The sequence below is a fragment of the Engystomops pustulosus genome, chromosome 4 (genome assembly GCF_040894005.1).
Source record: "Engystomops pustulosus chromosome 4, aEngPut4.maternal, whole genome shotgun sequence".
Lineage (NCBI taxonomy): Eukaryota > Metazoa > Chordata > Amphibia > Anura > Leptodactylidae > Engystomops > Engystomops pustulosus.
In genome coordinates this window covers 14,542,341-14,567,071 of record NC_092414.1, presented here as the reverse complement: position 1 = coordinate 14,567,071, position 24,731 = coordinate 14,542,341, and the positions used below count along the sequence as shown (strand labels likewise).

Here is a 24,731-nt window from a genome sequence, read left to right as displayed (position 1 = left end):
ATCTCTGATTAGGCGTTGATAATTTGTGTTTGTGCTTCCTCGTACGTGTCGGTTTTTTTGGCATGGCAGGATTCATACGATTAGCCAGAAGTTGGCAATTGTCTACGAAAGTACAATGTAGAAGGAAAACATGTAGGAATATTTAAAGGGGTTTTTCCACAAAAGAAAATTCTCACATTTCATTCCCCTAGTGATGTTAACACAATAAAGATCATTTTAATCCCTTACTTTACCATGTTACTCAGTTTTATTGCTGTTTTAGCTCCAATCACTCCCTAGGCTGCTCAGTGCAAAATCCCAGGGTGTGGGCGGGGCCTCTCTTAGCAGACACACTGGGGCAGATTTACTTACCTGGTCCGTTCGCGATCCAGCGGCACGTTCTCTGCGGTGGATTCGGGTCCGGCCGGGATTCATTAAGGTAGTTCCTCCGACGTCCACCAGGTGGCGCTGCTGCGCTGAAGAGCATCGGAACGCACTCAAATACACCGGCCTATCCTGGATGAAGGGTATGTGCAAGCTCCGCGACACTTTCAGTTTTTTAAATGTGGCGGTTTTTCCGAATCCATCGGGTTTTCTTCGGCCACTCCCCCCGATATCCGTTGCGTGCATGCCAGCGCCAAAATCCGATCGCGTGCGCCAAAAACCCGGGGCAATACAGGGAAAATCGGCGCAAATCGGAAATATTCGGGTAACACGTCGGGAAAATGCGAATCAGGCCCTTAGTAAATGACCCCCACTATGATCCATCTAGTACTGTGGGGTGACAATGTGGTTACATGTATACACTTTCCACTGACATTGTACTAACACACTGACACATAGAAAGAGAGATGAGACAGATCAGAGATGCTTGAAATTACACAGAGGCTGATAGACGTTTACACTGTTACACTGTGAGCACTAATACATCTCACAGATCTGTGCCTGCCTGCCTCCCCCTTCCCCCGGATCACTTATCTCCATGTAGTTTGCGGCCTCTCTTGCTGCTCTGCTCTCCTTTTTGTAGAAAATTGACCAAAAACAGCATTTTCAACAACATACAAGATTTTTCTGTTTTTTACATTATAAACATTTTTTTTTTTTTTTTGAAAAGTTGGTTTCCCCCGTGATATGTGATTAATTCTCCTAGATCAGTGATGGCGAACCTTTTACTGACCAAGTGCCCAAACCACAGCCAAAATCCACTTATTTACCGTGAAGCGCCAACATGGAATTTTATACAGTTACTTATTTCTACCTGTTTTTCCACAGCTTTCAATTGTATCTGCCGCCTGAGGCCACCAATGCAGTTGACAGAAGGAAGGCAAATTCAAAAATTATCATTGTAGCTTCTCTCCAGGGCCTCTATGTACAGGAAGAATGGTGGGTCCAGTTGGATGACTTCCAAAGATAATGCAGGAAGATTTATTGTTTGGTGAACTCTGTCCTTGGACGATGGCCTGAGTGTCCACAGCAAGGGCTCTGTGTGCCAGGTCTGGCACCCGTGCCATAGGTTCGCCACCACTGTCCCAGATGTTTTGCACAACTTTCCTGCTGAGTTGTCATACCTCTGTAAGGGAACAGACAAAGATGGAAAAGTAGGAGAGACATGGACTGTGAGCCCTAAAGCTAGAGCCCCCAGCTATCCCTACCTAATTGCCTATTCTACCCTAAGGTGTGGATGACAACTGGTCTACATTCCCTTTCTGTGCCAAAGTGAAAAAACAAAGATATGAACAAGACAAATGTCCCTTAAACCAATACACATGAAAATTAGCTTCCGGTCTGGTCATTTAGGGGATAGTGAGGACCTGTTACTTCATCTGAAAATCACATTGTGCGATAGCTGTCCCCCCCCCCCCCCCCTTCTGCCCTAATGATTTCCCTTCTCAGTTTAGTGTTTTTCATTTTAATCCCTCCTTCCATTTAAAAGATATTGAAGTTTATATGTCAATTAGACCATACTAGCCAAGGGGGCGGTAACCTTTTACTTCCTCGGGGGTGTGTCTTTATCTGCTAGTGTGAGTTTACTCTAGGGGTCATATCTTATGAATGGGTGGGAGGATTTTGAAAAAATAAACACCAGATTGAACCGGAGCAAAGCGACAATCACAACGACAATGGGTATTTTGTACTTGATAAGAAGAACCCCTTCCAAACTTTTATTTATTTTTTTTTTAAACATTCTTACATATATTTATATGTGTTACAGAAAATCTGCAGAGTGGATTGTGAGGTTGTCTTCTCTCTTTTCGGCCTCCTACATTAATTATGGATATGCAAATTTAACTTTTTCCTCCATTTAGATGCAAAGTAGCAAAGTATCTAATTACCTTACAATAAAATGTGAAATTTCCTCCATCAAAATGAAAATGATTTCTTTGCTCTTTAATTATTTGCTCTTCTAATGATTGAATGGCCCCTTATTTACATACATTACAAATTCCTCATTGTTTATTGTTATAATCAGTAATGCAGATACATCCTCTTTAACACTTTAAAGGACATCTACCACCAGGATGAAGGATTGTAAACCAAGCACACTGACATACTGGTGTGTGCCCCACTGGCAGGAGTTGCTCTTCTTTTATCTTCTTATGCCAAGGCTTTTAAAATTACGCAAATGAGCCTAAGGGGCTCCGAGCTCCATAGCTGCTAATGGAGCCCGGAGGTGAAAATCCAGGGCATAAAAGAGTGGATCTGCCAGAGGGGGTGCACACCGGTATGTCAGTGTGCTGGGTTTACAATCTTTCATCCTGGTGGTAGCTGTCCTTGAATCAGTGGTCCCCAACCACTGGGCCGCGGAACACCCACTCTCGGGCCGCGGCCAAAATAACTTATAAACTGTATACTTACCTGCAACGCTCCTCTTCTCCCCGTGGCTTTCCAGCTGGGGGCTGCACAGGGGACGTTACTATTGGGGGGTAAATAGTCTGTGTGCCCAAAAAAACTAGGAGGGTCACAGCCGCCATAGGAGGGGGGCATTTTGTACAGGGGGCCTGAAAATTATGCAAACAATCCTAAGGAGCTCCAAGCCACGCCCGGAGCCCCTAAGGCTCATTTGCATAATTTTAAAAGCCTTTTTTTTCTTAAAAACCAGAGCATAAGATGATAAAAGAAGAGCAGATCCTGCCAGAGGGCGAACACACCAGTATGCCAGTGTGCTTGGTTTACAATTCTTCATCCTGGTGGTGGATGTCCTTTAATGGAAACATATTGGAAGGAGCCTTCTGTACATACTGTATGTCCCTATGGGGAATGGAAGGTGAACAGAAGAGGTGTGTATTATGAGGTTCTGCAGCAGCTAAGGTGGGTATTATGACATTCCTCCTCAACTGAGATGTGTATTAGGAGGTTTTGAAGCAGATGGGGTGTTTTATTAGGTTCTGCAGCAGCTGTCAAAATAACTTTGAAGGGGGGTTGGCACACATTCGTGGTTCAACATGGAAAACTAAAGTGTGTGGTGGCCCCTAAATGAAGGGTTAATGTGTTCATGAGTTTTCTGGTGATGGAATTTATTTTGGCAACACGGAAACTTCCTTGTTTCCCAGTGACAATGCATTGTCTTTATTTCCTCCTGCGTTAATAACATCAATGTCACTTCTTAGTTTATTTGTCCCCAGAACCACGTTACATAACAGGATACAATTCACACTTGTCAAAATAATGATGCAACCATCATCTATGGGGCTGAACTTATAAGCCTTTGGAATTACGTGCGGACAATGGATGCGGCACAGAAGAATCCGGGATGGATAAGGAATGATTGGTCAGTGGTATAAAATATAGGAATACAGTAATGTTTGGTGTCAGAGAACTCTTGTGTTATGTGTGTACCCACGGGTTGAATCAGAGCTGGTTGTTAAAATCAAAGTCTGGTCTCCGCAGCCGACTCTTGCACTGGCTGATGTAACTTTTGGTTACTGTGAGCATCACTGTGACTACTGACTATTAGAGGGCATCCCTGCTGTGACTACTGGCTACTGGGGGCATCATCGTGACTACTGTCTACTGTGGGCATCACTGTGGCTACTGGGGGATCCCTGTGACTACTGGGGGCATCAAAGTGATGCAAATAACCTGGCGCAGGCTGATGTGTGATGTCATCACATGTCGTCTGCGCCACAGCTCTGACATTGGAGTGAAGAAGGTGCAGGAAGTATGTTTTAATACATACATTTTTTACCATTGTCAGCTTTGACTACTGGCTACAGGGGTCATCACTGTGACTACTGGGGGCATCAAAGGGATGCAGGTAACCTGGTACAAGCAGATGTGTGATGCCATCACGTTTCTGCGCCACAGCACTGGAATTTGAATGAAGAAGGTGCACGAACTATGTTTTAATATATATATTACCATTGTCTGCTGTGGAGCCTCACTGTGACTATTGGCTACTGGGGGCTTCACTGTGACTACTGGTTACTAGGGGCATCACTGTGACTGCTGGCTACTGGGGGCATCACTGTGACTGTTGGCTACTGGGGGCATCACTGTGACTGCTGACTACTGGATACATCACTGTGACTGCTGGCTACTGGGGAATCACTGTGACTGCTGGCTACTGGGGAATCACTGTGACTGCTGGCTACTGGGGGAATCACTGTGACTGCTGGCTACTGGGGGAATCACTGTGACTGCTGGCTACTGGGGGAATCACTGTTACTGCTGGCTACTGGGGGAATCACTGTTACTGCTGGCTACTGGGGGCATCATTGTGACTACTGGCTACTGGGGTATCTCTGTGACTACTGGGCGCATCAAAGTGATTAATGGGAGCACTACTGTAACTACTGGGGGCATCACTGTGACTACTGGCGGCATCCCTGTGACTACTGGGGGTATCCCTGTGACTACTTGCTACTAGCAGGCATCACTGTGACTACTGGCTACTGGGGGCATCCCTGTGACTACTGGGGGTATCCCTGTGACTACTTGCTACTAGGGGGTAATCACTGTGACTACTGGGGGCATCCCTGTGACTACTTGCTACTAGGGGGCATCAATGTGACTACTGGCTACTGGGTACATCACTGTGACTGCTGGCTACTGGGGGCATCATTGTGACTGCTGGCTACTGGGAGAATCATTGTGACTGCTGGCTACTGGGAGAATCATTGTGACTGCTGGCTACTGGGAGCTTCACTGTGACTGCTGGCTACTGGGAGCTTCACTGTGACTGCTGGCTACTGGGGGCATCATTGTGACAACTGGCTACTGGGGTATCCCTGTGACTACTGGGGGCAAAGTCATTAATGAGGGCACTACTGTAACTACTGGGGGCATCACTTTGGCTACTGGGGGCATCACTGTGACTACTTGCTACTTGGGGCATCCCTGTGACTACTGGCTACTGGGGACAAGCTCAGTGTAAAATACTTACCGTAATATTTTTACCCTGAGCTTGTTTCCTTTTTTGTGTATTTAACCCACTTCTGATTCAGCATTTATTTACTGGGTTCTGGCCCCACAGTTGGGAACCTGTTGTTAAAAATTCGTAAACCTGGTGACTTATTCCTATTTAGCTGGTATATTAGCAGGAATAGAAGTCGCAGGATATCTCTTGTAGAGAAGAGATGATTCTCTCCTTTGGCGGCATTCACACGACCCTAGGGGGACGTATATATGGCTGCAAGCTTGCGGCCGTACATATGTCCCCCATAGACGACAATGGCCTCATGGGAAAAAGATAGGACATGTCCTGACATGTACACTCACCGGCCACTTTATTAGGTACACCTGTACAACTGCTCGTTAACACTTAATTTCTAATCAACCAATCACATGGCGGCAACTCAGTGCATTTAGACATGTAGACATGGTCAAGACAATCTCCTGCAGTTCAAACCGAGCATCAGTATGGGGAAGAAAGGTGATTTGTGGCCTTTGAACGTGGCATGGTTGTTGGTGCCAGAAGGGCTGGTCTGAGTATTTCAGAAACTGCTGATCTACTGGGATTTTCATGCACAACCATCTCTAGGGTTTATAGAGAATGGTCCGAAAAAGAAAAAACATCTAGTGAGCGTCAGTTCTGTGGGCGGAAATGCCTTGTTGATGCCAGAGGAGAATGGGCAGACTGGTTCGAGCTGATAGAAAGGCAACAGTGACTCAAATCGCCACCCGTTACAACCAAGGTAGGCAGAAGAGCATCTCTGAACGCACAGTACGTCCAACTTTGAGGCAGATGGGCTACAGCAGCAGAAGACCACACCGGGTGCCACTCCTTTCAGCTAAGAACAGGAAACTGAGGCTACAATTTGCACAAGCTCATCGAAATTGGACAGTAGAAGATTGGAAAAAACGTTGCCTGGTCTGATGAGTCTCGATTTCTGCTGCGACATTCGGATGGTAGGGTCAGAATTTGGCGTCAACAACATGAAAGCATGGATCCATCCTGCCTTGTATCAGCGGCTCAGGCTGGTGGTGGTGGTGTCATGGTGTGGGGAATATTTTCTTGGCACTCTTTGGGCCCCTTGGTACCAATTGAGCATCGTTGCAACGCCACAGCCTACCTGAGTATTGTTGCTGACCATGTCCATCCCTTTATGAGCACAATGTACCCTGTAACATCTGATGGCTACTTTCAGCAGGATAATGCGCCATGTCATAAAGCTGGAATCATCTCAGACTGGTTTCTTGAACAGGACAATGAGGTCACTGTACTCAAATGGCCTCTACAGTCACCAGATCTCACTCCAATAGAGCATCTTTGGGATGTGGTGGAACGGGAGATTCGCATCATGGATGTGCAGCCGACAAATCTGCGCCAACTGTGTGATGCCATCATGTCAATATGGACCAAAATCTCTGAGGAGCTTCCAGCACCTTGTTGAATCTATGCCACGAAGAATTGAGGCAGTTCTGAAGGCAAAAGGGGGTCCAACCCATTACTAGCATGGTGTACCTAATAAAGTGGGCGGTGAGTGTATGCGCCGTAGAGCTCTATGGAGAGGGGAGGGGTCATCCCTCCTCCTCTCCACATAGCCGGACCTATGTCCGCCTGGCCATAGTCGTGTGGGCATACGTCAGTGTGAATGTGTCCTTACTCCTATAAATAGCTCTAATGCAGAGAGATGAGCCGGGAGGTTTGCTCAACCGGACTCCCGAATCAGCACTTCGACTTCCGGGCAAAATCCACATCAATTCTCATTTTCCGCCAGCTGTGACTTGAGATGATCACTGAAAACCGAAAACATCAAAACACAAAAACCAAGTAACAGTAGGGAGGGAGGGAGGGACAGCTTGAAGATGGCGCGGGCATTATTTACCTGTTATCTGCATGTGGTAATAACTACAATTCTTGTATACAATATAGTGGGGACAGGTAAGACACTATATAAAATGCACAAAGGACCTGGCTATATCCGTACGGTCCGTTTATCTGCAGAAATATGTGCGGCTGCAACCCCAATGGCCACTGACCATGTGTCTGGCTAATTCCCCCGCTATTTTGTGGGTATAACTGTAGTATAATATTACACCGTTTCTTCCTCATTATAGGCTGCTATCAAAAAATATAATGAAACTTAACTTTTAATCAAGCACTTCCAATAAAATTAATACCAAAGTACATTTACATAAAAAATATACCTAGTGAAATGGACAGATGCACATAAAAGAGATACACCTCTGGCCCGTCACGTTAATCAGGTTCACAATGGGGACGTGAGCAAAATTAAATTTCATGGCATTGAAGCAGTTCAGAAACCAGTGAGGGGGGGTGACTGGGACAGATTAATTTTTCTTCTGGATACGGTCGCCCCCAAAGGCCTCAATGAATTGTTGAACTTTACATCTTTTTTGTAATATAATAACTTTTTCACATTCTTGGCATTGTGACCCATGTCATTTTGTCATTTTTGTCATTTTTTCATAGAACCCTCCATCACCATAAGATAAGCAGTACCTTTAATACCTTGTTGTGTGTATAATTTATTTAAGCATAAAATGCTCTGCCATAACTACATTAATAAGTTAAAAATGATTTAGCCATTATCCAAAGTATGGCCATTTGTGGTTCTTCTAACAGCCCAGCCGAGGGACTAATGTGTAAAAAATTGCCCCTTGAACATTCTATTGCAGGCTGTTAGAGAAGAAGTGTCCCCTTATTCCCGCCCCCACCCAATAGCAATAATAGATATGATCTGAGAAACGCAGGGTGAGGGGAGGGAACACTGTCAGTGACGATGGAGGAGTAATGACGCTTAGTCTCTCGCTCCCTTGGTTACTGACTCCGCCCACTGCCCCACGTGATCGCTGCAAGGTCACATGATCGGCCTGCAGGAGGTCAGTGGGCGGGCCAACGCGGCTCTTTTTAGGCGCACACGCGCAGAATTTGGCGCCGACGCCAGACACAAACCTAGTGTGTAGACAGCCTGAACGAGGCTGAGTGGAGCCACTGCTCACACTCTAAAAAAAAACAAAAAACGCCTGCATATAGGAATAAGGAGCGCCGGTGTGATCAAGACCTAGGACACACCGTAGCTCACTGCTATTTTCCCCTGAGGAGTGCATCTAACGGTGCACGAAACGCGTAGGGAATAAGGAATACTAACAACCGTGTTAATTTAGGGTGCATTAGTTTGCATGTAGGGGCAGTTTTTGTGGGGACCGCCCTTGTAAGGGCTGGGAGTTACTAACAGTGGGATTAGGGTTGCAGAAAGGGCCAAGATAGGGAAAGTTCTAATATCTCCCTTCTGAATTGCCTGCGCAACCAACCGATCGAGTGAAGACTGGTGAGATCAAACCTGTTCTTTCCTTCCCTACCTCATATAATATTGCTACCCTATCATGCAAAAATGTGATTAATGTGCATCTGTTGACCTATTGGATATATGACATCTGTCCATTTCACTAGGTATATTTTTTATGTAAATGTACTTTGGTATTAATTTTATTGGAAGTGCTTGATTAAAAGTTAAGTTTTATTATATTTTTTGATAGCATTCTGCTGGGAATTTGTTTGAGCTCTATTGAATGCTGTAGGCCATTGTTGTGTTTGAAACTATGATTGTTACAATGAAATAGTTTTGTTGCTGCTTATTGTCTCATTATAGGCTGAGGCGGCATGTTATCCCCACAATATTGCACTATCCACCACTCATGTAACATACATTATATATTAGTGTGCAAAAGTATACATGGGCATCCCTAATACATAAGACATAACTAAAGGCCATATACATCTACGCACAACATACAGTTTGCGCCAATAACTACAAAAAGCAGACAAAGCCACGTAGAAATGCACAAATACAACAAGCATCTAAATGCGGCATGTGGTGAACATATAGCAAAAGGTAGTGATATGGAGGTTACTTTCAGAGCACCAAAAACTCCCCATAACCAGCCCCCACAATTTACTCTGTACAGGTCAATGCTGGACCACATAGAATGTGGGGGACCTGCACCTATCGATAGCCATAAAGTGTAGGACACCATGATTACGGAGAACTGGATGAGATAATAATAATGAGATAATAATAGACTCGTACAGTATCACAGATGGAGGCCGCACTATTACATGTGCTCTCTCCCGGCAGCCCCTCTACATAGTGTATGATACATGTGACCTCCCCATAACAAACAGAGTAATGGAGGATATCTACCCCCTTCCAAAGAAGCTCCAGTCCGAGGCTCGTGATTGTCACCATGTTAGCGCCATTAGGAGTAGTAATACCGTAGCCATGTGTACATGTGATTGGAAGGTACAAATAACCTGTGGCACATTATATAGTATACATGATGTAAGTACCCACATGTAAAACAGAAACATATCCAGCGTCTGAGGTGAACACCCTCATGTAGATCAGTGCCATGTACAGCGTGAGGAAACTACACCCTCATAAAACCGTGATATTTACAGCATGTGAGGTAACTACCCCCTCATATATACCAGTGATATGTACAGTGTATGAGGTAACTACACCCTCATATATATCAGTGATATGTACAGTGTATGAGGTAACTGCACCCTCATATATATCAGTGATATGTACAGTGTATGAGGTAACTGCACCCTCATATATATCAGTGATATGTACAGTGTATGAGGTAACTGCACCCTCATATATATCAGTGATATGTACAGTGTATGAGGTAACTACACCCTCATATATATCAGTGATATGTACAGTGTGTGAGGTAACTACACCCTCATATGTACCAGTGATATGTACAGTGTATGGGATAACTACATCCTCATATATATCAGTGATATGTACAGTGTATGGGGTAACTACACCCTCATATATACCAGTGATATGTACAGTGTATGGGATAACTACATCCTCATATATATCAGTGATATGTACAGTGTATGAGGTAACTAAACCCCATATATATCAGTGATATGTACAGTGTATGAGGTAACTACACCCTCATATATATCAGTGATATGTACAGTGTGTGAGGTAACTACACCCTCATATATACCAGTGATATGTACAGTGTATGAGGTAACTACACCCTCATATATATCAGTGATATGTACAGTGTATGAGGTAACTGCACCCTCATATATATCAGTGATATGTACAGTGTATGAGGTAACTACACCCTCATATATATCAGTGATATGTACAGTGTGTGAGGTAACTACATCCTCATATATATCAGTGATATGTACAGTGTGTGAGGTAACTACACCCTCATATGTACCAGTGATATGTACAGTGTATGGGATAACTACATCCTCATATATATCAGTGATATGTACAGTGTATGGGGTAACTACACCCTCATATATATCAGTGATATGTACAGTGTATGGGGGACTGTAGGGACTTAGCAAAATAAACCATGATGTTAAAATCTCCGCTCTTGACCCAGCGTTTCCACAGGAAAAAACGCCATTTTCACCAAACCAAACATTAAGGGAAACCACACCGTGCTTGTTGTGGGTATGTGGGTAGGCCACAGCTTTATTTTATAATAAACCTTGAATTTAATAAATAACAGTATAAACTTCAAAACCAACGACCAAAACACAAAAATTTCTGCCCATACGGGCCCTACGTTTCTTCTGAAACAAAACCTTCGCCCGAATGGCGGCTGCCGCCGGACAGCCATCATGTGGGTGTCTTCCTCGCCTTCGGGCATGTATATCCTCCGCCACGGAGCCGCCAATGCGCACTAGCGCTGGCTGCGACCCCCCCACTGCCCAAGGCGATCGCCTTCTCCGCCAACTCCTGCAGACCGGCAATAAAAATGTTCAAGCCGATCGGATTCAAGTGAACCCCGTCACCTATCAGTAAGTGCCTGTTGTCCCCCTCCAATTCTAAATGACGAACAGCCACACCACCCAGATCCGAGACGTGCTTGGAGATTCTAATATTTAGAATCTTCCTGGCTCTATTAATTGCCTCGTGATCGCGGGCGCCTCGCCAGTGACAACGCGGGACAATTTCGGACCAGCCAAGTGTCACTTTCCTAAAAAAGGAGGGTAAACGAGCAAGGTCCTCTTTTATAAGGGCTAAGAGCTCACCCAGCTTGACACGCGCCAAGTCGTTACCGCCTGCGTGGAAAAGGAGGACCGCATTATCCCGACAGCTCCTGCTTATCTCGACTACCTCCGGTAGAACCTGTGTCCAGCGCATGACGCGCACACCACGCCAGTGCACCCTAGAATTCTTGAGACCTAAATTCGCACCGCATGGGCGAGTTTCCGCCCTCCGCTGTACCCAGTGGATGAAGGAGTCTCCAACAATCCATACATGGATCAACTGGCCTGAAAATACAAAACGAAGGATAGCATAAACTAGAATTAAACGATAACGGTACAGTAAATTAAAACAGGGGATTGAGATCTGGTCGGATGTATGACTTAAAACAATCCGACTTCCATCTTCCGAGTGTTTTTATTGCTTCCTCACTCATTCCACAAGAGTGCGCCGTGGTCGCCGCACCAATGCGGAATGAGTGAGTGCCAAATTCTTTGGGGTTTAGGCCCAAAAAAAGAATTGCTTTCTTAAAAACCGCACTAAACTGGAAACGGGATAAGGGGGAACCTGAAAGGTGCAGTAAAAAATTCTGTCCCGCTGGGCGTAAATGGGCATATCTCCGAATCAAAGAAACCGGGCATGGGTTTGAAGACATGGGAAGTATTGTAATCCATGTTCCTCTACCAAACACATCAGTTTTTGACTTACGAATCCGAATTTTTACCCCAGTATCGCTGGCTAGCACGTCCGATTGTAGCAAACCACCCGATTTTACCGCGCTAAGGGGAACTAGCTCCCCGATCCGTAGCGCCCCGAAAAATGCTATAGCAAAGGCCGAACTAAACAAGGAAACTTCATAGTCATCACTGCATACTAAGTGCAAGATGGAAATAATACGAGAGAATAAAGGCAGTGATACCGGTCTGCGTGAATCTTGAAAAGACTTTTCTTTTTTCCAGCCCTTCATAATTTGCTTTATGGTAAATGTCTTTGTAACATCAGGACGGTCGTGAATTTTTAGCATAAAAGCCAGTCCGGCTAAACTGTGCTTTGCCTTATAAAATGACGCCCCTTGACTCCTGATGTGTGAAAGATAATCTAGTGAGTGCCTTCTCTGCGGGTATAGAGCCGCCGGAGATGGCTAGCCACTGCTTCCAGGTAGAGGAGTACTTTTGCCAAGTGGCTGCCGACACAGATCCTTTTAACAAGGCTACAAGCTGTTCTCGACCAGCTTCCATAAGGACTGGGGGCAAGCAATGCCCTTCTCTGCCGGGTAACCGTGGAGTTCTCTGAAGCTCTGAAATTGTGAACGAGACAAGGCATTAGCCGAGTCGTTCGAAAATTCCGGGACATGCCTAGCCCTAAGCCAGATGTTGGATTGCAAGCACCGCAGGACTAAGTGTCGGAGCAACGCGAGTACCGGGTATGAAGGGGAAGAAAGGCTATTAACTGCGTGCACTAAACCGCGATCTTCGGACCACAAACGTACTCTGTGGTTGGCCAAAACCGAAGCCCACGTTTCTATGGCGACCACTAATGCAAAGAGGTGTGTGAGGGTGGTGTTTTTATAAAGGCCCTGTCTTAACCATAAAGATGGCCAATTCTCCCTGCACCATTCATTGCCCAAGATAGTGGCAAAGCCACTACCCGTGGCGGAAATGGACAAGCCTAAAGAAACGCTGTCGGTTTCTGCTTCCTGAAGGATCCCAGACCCATTAAAATCCTGAAGAAAAACTTGCCAAACCCGCAAATCTTCCTTAAGGGGATTAGTCACTCTAATGAAGTGTGTTGGTTGTATTACTCCTTTCGTGGCCAGGGATAACCGCCGGGAAAACGCACGGCCCATTGGGATGACTCTGCAAGAAAAATTTAGCAGGCCCAGTAAGACCTGGAATTGCCGCAGAGTAGCCTTTCGTTTGCCTAAGAGAAAGCTTATTTCTTGCCTCAAGCGAGATATCTTGTCGCTTGGGAGTCTAAATGTCATCTCCACTGTATCCAACTCAATTCCCAGGAAGGAAAGGTTGGTGACCGGCCCGACTGTCTTATCCGTGGATAACGGAACTCCGATGTACTCCATCAACGAAGTAAACCTCCGCAAGAGAAAGGAGCAAGATTCGGAATCCCGTTCGCCAACAAATAAGAAATCGTCCAGGTAATGGGTGATGGAAAAAAGACCTGTGTCATAGCCCAAGATCCACTCCAAGAAACTGCTGAATACTTCAAAATAGTAACATGAGATGGAGCAGCCCATGGGAAGACACATGTCATAATAATAGTGGCCCTCAAGATGGCACCCTAAAAGATGGAAGCATGACGGGTGAACTGGCAACAACCTAAAGGCAGACTCTATGTCAGATTTGGCTAAGAGGGCCCCTTGGCCCGCCTGCCTGACCAAATTTATGGCCTGGTCGAACGAAACATAGGATACAGCTGCATCCTCCTTTGAGATGTCGTCATTTACCGACGCACCCTTGGGGAAAGATAAGTGATGGATTAGCCTAAACGATCCCGTTTCCTTTTTAGGGACCAGGCCAAGAGGAGAAACCCTAAAGTTGAAAAAAGGGGGGTCTACAAAGGGGCCGGCCATTCTGCCTAATTGAACCTCTTTTGAAACTTTTTGAAGAGCCAAGAGGGGGTTTTCCCGGACAGATATCAAATTACTGCACATAAAAAGGGTAGTGGAAGGTTGGTGCGGGATAAAGAAACCAAGAAGAAAACCCCCTTCAAGAAGGCTTGCTTCCCGTTTCTTGGGATATAACTTTAGCCAGTGAGCGAGCCTGTGCACGTTCACCGGGGTTCGTGGATTGGGACGGGGAGGAGTTTGTTTTGTTTTTGCGGTAGCAACGCAAGGCTGAGTGATTACCACCGCAGATTGAACACTCGTGCCTAAATCTGCATGAGTTGTAGAATCTGCAATGGCCCTCGTTGTACAGCCAGCATGCTCCGGTGGGTTTGTGACCCGCAGGGGCAGACTGCTGAGCTGGCCCTGCGGTGGCCCCTGAAAAGGGCCGTTGTGAGCGTTGTGCCAGTATCAGCTGTAACCAGACGTCCGTAGCCTTGGACGCCCAGCCGATACTGGGGTTAAGTGATAGGCTGCGACGAAACTCCTCGTCGTACCTCCACCAAGCGGTGCCCCCGTGAAGTTTAAACGCATTTAGAATTGTGTCCATATAAACGAATAAATCCGGGGCCGAGGCTGGCGATTTTTGGGTGATAATGGAGGCCATCACCGCAAAAGCCTGCAGCCAATTGTGTAGGGTTTTTGAAGCCTTAACCTTTTTTTCCGAACCTTTTTCAAAAATTCTCTCCTTGTCGACCGAGATATGGTCGACATTGAGCAGGGACCAAATATCAACATATTCTCCCTTCTGAATTTTATTCTTCACTTCTTCAGGGACATATTTACCTAAGGGGGCTACCGCGCAAAACATTGTATCCCTAAATGTATTACCCGCCCCTACGTTAATATTGGGCTGTGCTTGTGCATTAACCCCTAACCCTTGCTGGTTTGATTCTAATTGAGATAGAACAGATTTAAGGGATGATATCATGTGTGTGGTGTCCGTGTTAGTATTCTGCGGTGCAGAGGTAATGGCCGACCACGAGGGAAGACCACTGAACTCACCGTTCGCAGCAGAAGGTAGATCAACCGGAATGGGGAGCGCTGTCTGTCCTTGCGCTGTGGGCTGGTCCTGGGGAGCCGACTGCTGTGAAGCAGGAGACTGGCGTGGCGGCGATCTTCTTGCTGCACCACCGCTGGACGGTCTGCTGCGTGGCGGGTAGCAACGCTGTGGCGGGAAGCTGGAAGATGCTCTTGACCTCTTTGAGTGATGACGGGTCGGCTCCTGGTATCGGTGGTAGTCGTGGCGGGAACCTTTTCTGTGAAAGTGCGCCGCATGACGACCACTTGAATCAGAGGACGAGGAGCTCGTAACTCTGTCGCGGCGGTTCCTTTGATGCTTGCGACTGATGAAACCTGCTGGAGAATATTCAGAACCCGAGTCGGCTAAGAAAATGCGGCGCGACCTTCGGAGGTCAGCGCCGCTGTAGCTATGGCGATGGTAGGTGGCGGGTCTGGCATCCCTCCTACCATGGCTGGGATGGGGAAGATGGGATGGTGGGGCGACATCTAGTGTCTGAAATGTGTCATTACATGATTCACTGCCTGAGGGGGAGGGAGCAGAGGAAGCCCTGTACTGCGGAGACATGTGCCGAGGAGGAGTGGAGGCAGCATGGAGGTACAGGGGGAGGCTTTTTTCATGCCTCTGGGGGGGTTTTGGCCTGGGGGAGGAGGGGGGGGGATTACAATAAGTGACCTGGGATGGGGCAGAGTTGGGGGGGGTGGGGGATTTGCGCGGACCGCGCTTCTTACCCCCAGGAGCAGTGACAGGCCGGAGCCCACACTGATCAGCTGTGCTGCAGGGTGCCGGCGAGCCCATAACCTGCGGCGAGGGATTCTTCTTCCCTGCCGCTCCGCGTCTCCTGGTGCTGGGGGGGGACCCGGGGCTGAGGCGGTTTGGAGGCCTGATGCGGCGCACGGGCCGCCCTCTCTCTTCGCTCCGCTCAGGAGCTGTCGCAGGTGCCGCGCTGCCAGGGAGCACATCGGGGGTCCCCAGAGGAGGAGGTGAGGAGCGGGGGGATGGCTGTTGCGGCGTGCCGGCCGGTGGCCGGGTGCCGCATTCGGCCGATGCCTGACAGGCAGAGGCATCCGGCAGGCCTGGTACCTGGGGGGGGTGATGCAGGCGCCGGTCCGGCCCCCTGATGTTCCTTCTGGGCAGCGCTGCGCTTGATGAGGACATCCAGCCAGCCTGATCCTTCCCTGGCGATCCGGTCCATCACTTGCTCATCCAGAATGAGGGACATGGCGACAATCTGGGTAAGTGGTGGCACGTAGGGGGGGTCTTAGACTTCACACCTTGTTGATCCTGAAGGTAGAAGGAAAGAGGCCCCCCCCCCCACGTGTCCTCAAACTTTTATAGCCGTAGGGCGGCCCTCTTCCCCTAGCTGAGCCCACCCTTAGGTGGCCGCCCAGAAAGGAGGGGGCCAATCGCCAGAAACCGCCTTTTTTAAACTGGCGAACCACCGAAATCCCCCACAGTCCCTGGCCCCTTCTCTAGGCGATTTGGGGCCATAGATATCAGTGATATGTACAGTGTATGAGGTAACTACATCCTCATATATATCAGTGATATGTACAATGTATGGGGTAACTACACCTCCTAGAAATCAGCGACATATACAGCGTCAGTGACATGTCCAGTGTCAGGTAAATATCCTCATGTAGATCAGTGCTGTGTACTGTGCGTGAGGAAACTGCCCCTCATAAAACAGCAGCACATACCAGTGAAATAATCAATTAATGTACAGCGTATGAGGTAAATACACATTCATATATATCAGCGATTGATAGTGCGTTATGTAACTACTCATATATATCAGTGATATGTACAGTATATGAGGTAACTAGATCCTCATATATATCAGTGATATGTACCGTATATGAGGTAACTACATCCTCATATATATCAGTGATATGTACAGTGTATGAGGTAACTACACCTCATAAATATCAGTGATATGTACAGTGTATGAGGTAACTACATCCTCATATATACCAGTCATATGTACAGTGTATGAGGTAACTAACCCCCATATATATCAGTGATATGTACAATGTATGAGGTAACTACACCCTCATATATATCAGTCATATGTACAGTGTATGAGGTAACTAACCCCCATATATATCAGTGATATGTACAGTGTATGAGGTAACTACACCTCATATATCAGTGATTGATAGTGTGTTATGTAACTACTCATATATATCAGTGATAATATCAATGATATGTACAGTCTGTGAGGTAACTACCCCTAATATATGTACAGTGTATGAAGACAGCGTATGAGGCAACTACCTCCACACATATATCAGTGATAATGAGATCTCTACCTTCAATACAAAGCAGTGATATGAACAATCAGGGACATGTCCAGAGTGTGAGGTAAGTGTGAGTCAGCCATATATCCAGTGTACCAAGCAATAAGCTCACATATCAGCCATGTATGTCGTGTGTGAGGTGGCCGGGGGTAGATATGTGGGTAATTACCCTCCATTATACAGCACTTACAAGACTGAAAGAACACTCCCATAGACATAACAATCTGTCTGCATTCAGTAACACTTTCATGTCCAAATTAAACTAGTAAATAAAGTTAATCAGCCACATAAAGCAGCCATACCTCCTGTGTGTGATGTATAGTCTTACACATATCACAGCATCACTGCAGGGTATAAGATAGCTGGGAGCAGACTGAGGAGACATGGCTGAGGAGACATGGCAGCTTCTTACATAACTTTATCCCACATGCACATTACATCAGGTAATAATGCTCCCCAGAAACATTAACCAGTCATATCCTGTAAGGTTATGTGCTCACACTTAGCACAGCAATAGCTGCCATGTGTAAGGAAGCTGAGCAGATATATGAGGAGACATGATCTCCTGTGGTAATTAGTAATTCCTGAGGTAAAAATCCTCTCATATATGATGTGGAAGCTGAGGATACACTAGTACACAATGTGGTAACAGCAGAGAGATATAACATGGTAACACCCAGGCTTTTAGGGAGAGAAACAATACTCGCCAAAAAAACGTAGCACCTGTGGGCGGAGCCACGGGCGTCGAGATGTTGGCCGATGCTATCGGCAGTGGAACCAGGGCGGTCTCCCTGGACTAAATGTGCCAGCGGTCGCCACATTTGCGCAGACCGCCGGCCAGAAAATTACACTAATGTGGGGTGGGGGGGTGCGGGGCTTAAACAGTCCGGCGGCTGCGCCATACATGTGGACTGACATCAGTGACTGAGGGACAGCAGGGGCAGTGAAGGAGAGAGAAGCTGAAAGAGCCAGCACTCTCCTTCACTTTATATGCAGGCGCAAAGCACCTCAAAAAGGGTAAGGGGGCGCCCATTAGCAAACCTGGCCACCTAAGGTACCAGAACACAAGCCAGATACCACAACTGCAGACAGCTTGAAGATGGCGCGGGCAAGAGGAAGTGCAGGCCCAGTGCCTGCCCTATAAAGGCTCAGCTATGGGAGGGATTGAGCAGCAGCAGGGAGGAGAAAGGAAGCAAATACCACCCCTATTTAAAGTGCAAACGTCCCATGTAATAAATTGCAACACTAGGACACCCCCAGTCTGTGGGTACCCTCCTTATACAGTCAGGGGCACCCTTCAGGTATCTCTGTGGGATTGGGATTTATCAATATTCTATAGATTTTGGAGATGAGACCCGCTGTGGAAACGGAAAGTCGTTCAAAATCAGGAGGCGTGGATACGGTCGGCGAACCATATAAAGAGGAAAAAAAGGATTTCATTTGTAAATAGCTATACATAGCTGGAGATGGTAAGTTAAATCTATCCATAAGGTCTGGGAAATTTAATATCATTTTAGAGCCAAAACGAAACATGCCCTTATGGTGCCATGACCGGGACATGGGGCCCGTGAGGGTCAATGGGAGGAGTGGGTTGTACAAGAAGAATGTCATGGGGGAATGGGCAGATTCCAAGGGAAATAGTTTGCAGCATTTTAACCATATGGATCTGGTATGGTTCATGGGGCCTAGGAGTGCTACTGCAGGTGGGGTCAAAGCAGTTGCCCAGAGGTAGGCATTGGGGTGCACCGGAGCGCTCCACAATTTTTCTGTCTCCATCCATTTGGAGTATGCAAGGAGAGTGGACCAAGCCGGGATTCTTTGCAGGTGTGCTGCCCAGTAATACTTAATCAGATCGGGCACCCCAAGGCCGCCTCTATCTCGCGGCTGTACCATAAGTGTGCATGCCAGCCTATGGCGTTTATGGGCCCATATGAATTGCATAAGTAAGGCCTGCATTCCTCAGAGTAGGTAATCGGGATCGGTAGGGATTCGAAATGATACATTAACTTTGGAAGGATAGACATTTTGACTTCCGGGATTCTGCTGGAGAAGGAAAATCGGTAGTGTGTTCCATTTGTGCAGTAGGCTTTTCACCGATTCAAAAAGGGAAGGGTAATTTTGACAATATAATGGGGCACATTTACTTACCCGGTCCATTCGCGATCCAGCGGCGTGTTCTCTGCGTTGGATTCGGGTCCGACATTGGGGCACATTTACTTACCCAGTCCGAGGAGTTCACAGTGCATTGTCCGTCTATAATGCACTGTGCCGCGATTCACTAGGATCGTGCACCGATATCCTGCATGTGTCGCTTCCCCGCTCAGGCCCACCGGAGTTCACCTTCTTCTTCCTGGTGCATGTAAGTGCATTGTCTTGCGACACAGTTTGAAAGTTAAATCCCGTGCTCAGTCCGAATCAGTTGGATAGTCCAACAGCCCGCCCCACTGATTTCTGTGGCATGGAAGCCATTGCAGCTGCGCCAAAATCTGATCGCATGCGACACAATTCCAGTGCAAACCCCTGTTAAATTAAATACCTGTCAAAGCTGAGCAAATCCGGAAAACGGCGATCTGCGACCCTTAGTAAATGAGCCCCAATGATTCTCTTTTAAGGAAATAAAATATAGCAAAGTGCATTGGTCGCGGGTCCGGATCGCCTAATATGCCCATAGTCAATAGGGAAGAAAATTATATCTATAACACCAGAATAGATGACGCTGACTCAAAAGTACCAGAATTTTGCTGGAGTCTCTACATCAATGATGAGAATCAATTGACCCTACTCCCGAAACAACTATAATTTTTATTTTACTTTATTCATAAAAGAAAATTAGATGTTAAAAGATCCAATGTAAAAATTGCGATGAAATAAAATAACTTACAATGGAGTGAATTAGATCATGTCCTTGTGACGCGTTTCGGGGCTCTTGCCCCTTTCTCAAAACAAACAGACTGATGTGTGTGGTACAAGCAAACATATATAAAGGTCACATGACTTAAGTGACCTATAAGCATCCATCTCGTAGGGTTATTTACCACAATTAACAACAAGAGCAATGATATTGACATAAAAACAAAGAAACACCCATTTTTTTTCATCATAGCTGTGTGTGGGGGTCTTGTTTTTTGGGGGGAGGTAATGTAGTTTTTAATAGCAAAATTTGGGTTTCGTCTGTCCTAATGGTGAACTTATTATTAAAGCTTTCTATGCAGAATATTTGAAAAAAGAACTCAAATATCTTGTCTGTTTTAATTTAATAACTTTTGACTTTTTTTTCATTTTCATTGTGCCTGTATGTGGGTGTACGGCATTAAGCTTTTTGATCATGTTTAATTTATTCCTTATGAATAAAAAATGTCAATTTGGGCATAGTTTTTACCTTTTTAAAAAAATATATTTTTGTTGTTGTACGGCATAAAAAACTATTATGGATTTTTAGCTTGGGTTGGTATGGGCGTGGAAGTACAACATTTTTTAAAGGGGACAGCGATTTTTGTGTTGGTGTTTTATTTATTTTTGTTTTTACATACCGTATATATTTGAGTATAAGCCGACCCGAGTATAAGCCGAGACCCCTAATTTTACCACCAAAAACTGGGAAAACCTATTGACTCGAGTATAAGCCGAGGGTGGGAAATGGATTGGTCACAGACCAGCCCCCCCCCCAGTATATAGCCAGCCAGCCCCCTATAGTATATAGCCTGCCCCCAGTAGTATACAGCACTGCCCCCAGTAGTATACAGCCTGCCCCAGTAGTATACAGCACTGCCCAGCCTGCCCCCACTAGTATACAGCACTGCCCAGCCTGCCCCCAGTAGTATACAGCACTGCCCAGCCTGCCCCCAGTAGTATACAGCACTGTCCAGCCTGCCCCCAGTAGTATACAGCACTGTCCAGCCTGCCCCCAGTAGTATACAGCACTGCCCCCAGTAGTATACAGCCTGCCCCAGTAGTATACAGCACTGCCCAGCCTGCCCCCACTAGTATACAGCACTGCCCAGCCTGCCCCCAGTAGTATACAGCACTGCCCAGCCTGCCCCCAGTAGTATACAGCACTGTCCAGCCTGCCCCCAGTAGTATACAGCACTGTCCAGCCTGCCCCCAGTAGTATACAGCACTGTCCAGCCTGCCCCCAGTAGTATACAGCACTGTCCAGCCTGCCCCCAGTAGAATACAGCACAGCCCAGCCTGCCCCCAGTAGTATACAGCCCAGCCCAGCCTGCCCCCAGTAGTATACAGCCCAGCCTGCCCCCAATAGTATACAGCCTGCCCCCAGTAGTATACAGCACTGCCCAGCCTGCCCCCAGTAGTATACAGCACTGCCCAGCCTGCCCCAGTAGTATACAGCACTGCCCAGCCTGCCCCCAGTAGTATACAGCACTGCCCAGCCTGCCCCCAGTAGTATACAGCACTCCCCAGCCTGCCCCCAGTAGTATACAGCACTCCCCAGCCTGCCCCCAGTAGTATATAGCACTGCCCAGCCTGCCCCCAGCAGTATACAGCACTGCCCAGCCTGCCCCCAGGAGTATACAGCACTGCCCAGCCTGCCCCCAGCAGTATACAGCACGGCCCAGAATAAAAAAAAAACAAAAAACTTATATACTCACCCTCCGGTGGCCCGGATGTGCAGCGCTGCTCCCCCGATGTCCGCGAGGGTCCTCTTCTGGCTTCCGTGCCCGTCTTCTCTCTTCTGTACATCGCGCTGGGTGCCACCATTGCTCTGACGTCATACTAGGCGCCGCCCGGGAGAGAGCAATGGCGGCGCCCAGCGCGATGTACAGAAGAGAGAAGACGGGCACGGAAGCCAGAAGAGGACCCGCGCGGACATCGGGAGAGCAGCGCTGCACATCAGGGCCACCGGAGGGTGAATATATAAGTTTATTTTTTTTTAAGTGACCATGGTATGACTTGTGACTCGTGTATAAGCCGAGGGGACGTTTTTCAGCACATTTGTGCTGAAAAACTCGACTTATACATGAGTATATACGGTAATTTTTACTTTGCCCGACAAGGGGGCACTGACAGGAGATGACTTGATATCTTGTATAATGCACTACACACCTTGTATGTAGTACAGTGCATTATACTATCACTTACTGTGAGGCTTTATTATTAGGTCATACGTCCGGCATGGACTAATAGGAATCTACTACAGGCCCCTGAGGGGGGCTCCCCAAGGCTGTCTCTGACATCATCGGCAGCCCGAGATCGCTACGGCAAGGTGCCAATGGGTGCAGAGGGCGCTCATAACACAGTTTAAGTGGGTTAAATAAAGTCCAACAACAGCAGGAGGGTTGTCCTGAAATCTTCTTTAAGTACCTTAAACGTCCCTCGGAAAATGCAGATATGGTGGTCATTAAGGTGTTAACAGAGATTTATTAATCAACTATCTCAGAAAAAAACATGACATAAAGGAAATAATGTAGAACCAGAGACACATTTTATGATGGTTTCTCCCACTTCCTGCCTCCCCCTAATATCTTTATAGAACCTCCCCCTACCCATAATGCAGCATGAAGGGGCTCGGTGAAGGTGGTGGTGAAGGTGTGTAAGTGTCTGATGGGGTCACACAGCTCATAGAAGGACAACTCCCCCGCCTCATAATCCAGACAGATCCGGACTCCATCACTGGAGATATTGTCACGTAACTGGATCACTTTTCTGTCATGTATCACTGAATACTGATTATTATATCTCCCCAAACTCCAGGACTTGTTATTATCTCCAATACATGACTGCCACCCCCTCCTGTCTATACTGGGATAACACATCCCGACCCTCCACATCCCCGATCTACTGCCCTCCACATCCCAGTAATGTCGTCCTGAGGTAAATCTCCGGCTGCTCATCACCTGATAATCCTGGAATCTCTCCGATGTTTCTGGACGATTCTGCTTCTCTTGTGTGCAGGTTGCAGTTTTCAGGTCGTCTGATATATGGAGATTATTATGAGCCGTGTTTACATCCAGTAATATGTCTCCAGGACCCTCCACATAGATCCCGCTCCTTATACCTGATATTATGTCACATAATGTGTGTAATGTGTCTGAGATCACAGTCACATCCAGATCATCTACATCATGGCGCTGGTTATCATGTCCCCCTGTGTCCTCATCACCTCCCCCCTCCTCAGGATCACACAAGTCACCTGTGTCTGGTTCCTGTAACACAGTCAGTGGATCAGTCATGTTACACAGCTCCTCAATGTGCCTCATCTTCCTGGACAGCTCGTCCTTCTGGATCTCCAGCTTCTGGATCAGAGCAGACAGTGAGAGGGACTTTTCCTTCTCCTGCCTGGAGATGTCACTCAGGACCCTCTTCTCCAGGTCGTCCAGTCGTCTCCTGATGTCTATAAACAGGGCAGTGACTCTCTCAGCTCCTCCAGATGCTTTTTCTTGGGCTTTTCTCCTGCGCTCCTCCAGACTCTGGACTCTTCCCTCAGCCTCCTCTCTCTTTGTGATCAGTTTCTGGAGAACATTTCTCAGTTTCTTCTTCTTCTTTTTAGAAGCCTCATCCAGCGTCTCCACCTGGTGTCCCCGATGTTCTCCATCCAGTCTGCAGGACACACAGATACAGATGTTCTCCTTAGTACAGTAATATTTTAACACTTCCTTATGGACAGAACATTTCCGGTTCTCCAGGGAAGTGCTGGGGTCAGATAAGACGTGTTCTGGTGACTTGCTGTGAACTTTCAGGTGTTTATCACACAGAGAAGCCTCACACATCAGACAGGACCTCACAGCAGGTACAGGAGAGTCCACACAGTAAGAGCAGAAGATCCCGGTTTCTCTCGGTGTTGGTTGAGTAGTCAGTAGATTCTCCATTATCTTCCTCAGAGCTAAGTTTCTCATCAGTGCCGGCCGCTCCTGAAACTCTTCTCTACATTCAGGACAGGAATAACCTCCAGACCCGTCCTGTGTATCCAGCACACGATCAATACAGACCCGGCAGAAGTTGTGTCCACATCTCAGCATTACAGGATCTGTATAAGTGGTCAGACAGATGGAGCAGTCCAGCTCCTCTCTCAGATCAGCAGACGCCATGGCTGCAAGAGGAGGAAGAGAGAAACGAAACTACAATTCTTGAGAATGACGCGCAGAGATAAGAGGGCGGGATTAACTCTTTGTATTCAGGGTGCGGCTGAGCAGTAATAAGTTTTTAGTCCTCTGTATGTCATGTTTGGATATTTATATTTTTTCTTTTGATAATTATTTATTTAGAATTTTAAAACTAATTTGGAGATGAGAGAAGAAATAACAAAAACAAAAAGTTCTAGAGCCTGACTAGAAACCTGATCCTCATGGACCTTATACCTACAACAGACCTGCCGGGAACATGAGTCCAAAATGAATAACGTTCATATGCAAAGT

At 46.8% G+C, this 24,731-nt stretch overlaps 1 protein-coding gene across 1 annotated transcript; it reads right to left on the bottom strand.

Annotated features, from left to right (window-relative positions):
• Positions 1–13: 13 nt before the first annotated feature.
• LOC140126119 (E3 ubiquitin/ISG15 ligase TRIM25-like) lies at positions 14–24,444 on the bottom strand. Its single transcript, XM_072145234.1, has 3 exons — positions 23,214–24,444; positions 1,238–1,549; positions 14–102 (listed from the first exon to the last, which is right to left on the bottom strand). The coding sequence occupies exons 1-2, from the start codon at positions 24,402–24,404 to the stop codon at positions 1,310–1,312; spliced, it is 1,431 nt and encodes a 476-aa protein (XP_072001335.1). The 5' UTR covers positions 24,405–24,444; the 3' UTR covers positions 14–102; positions 1,238–1,309.
• Between the last annotated feature and the right edge of the window lie 287 nt (positions 24,445–24,731).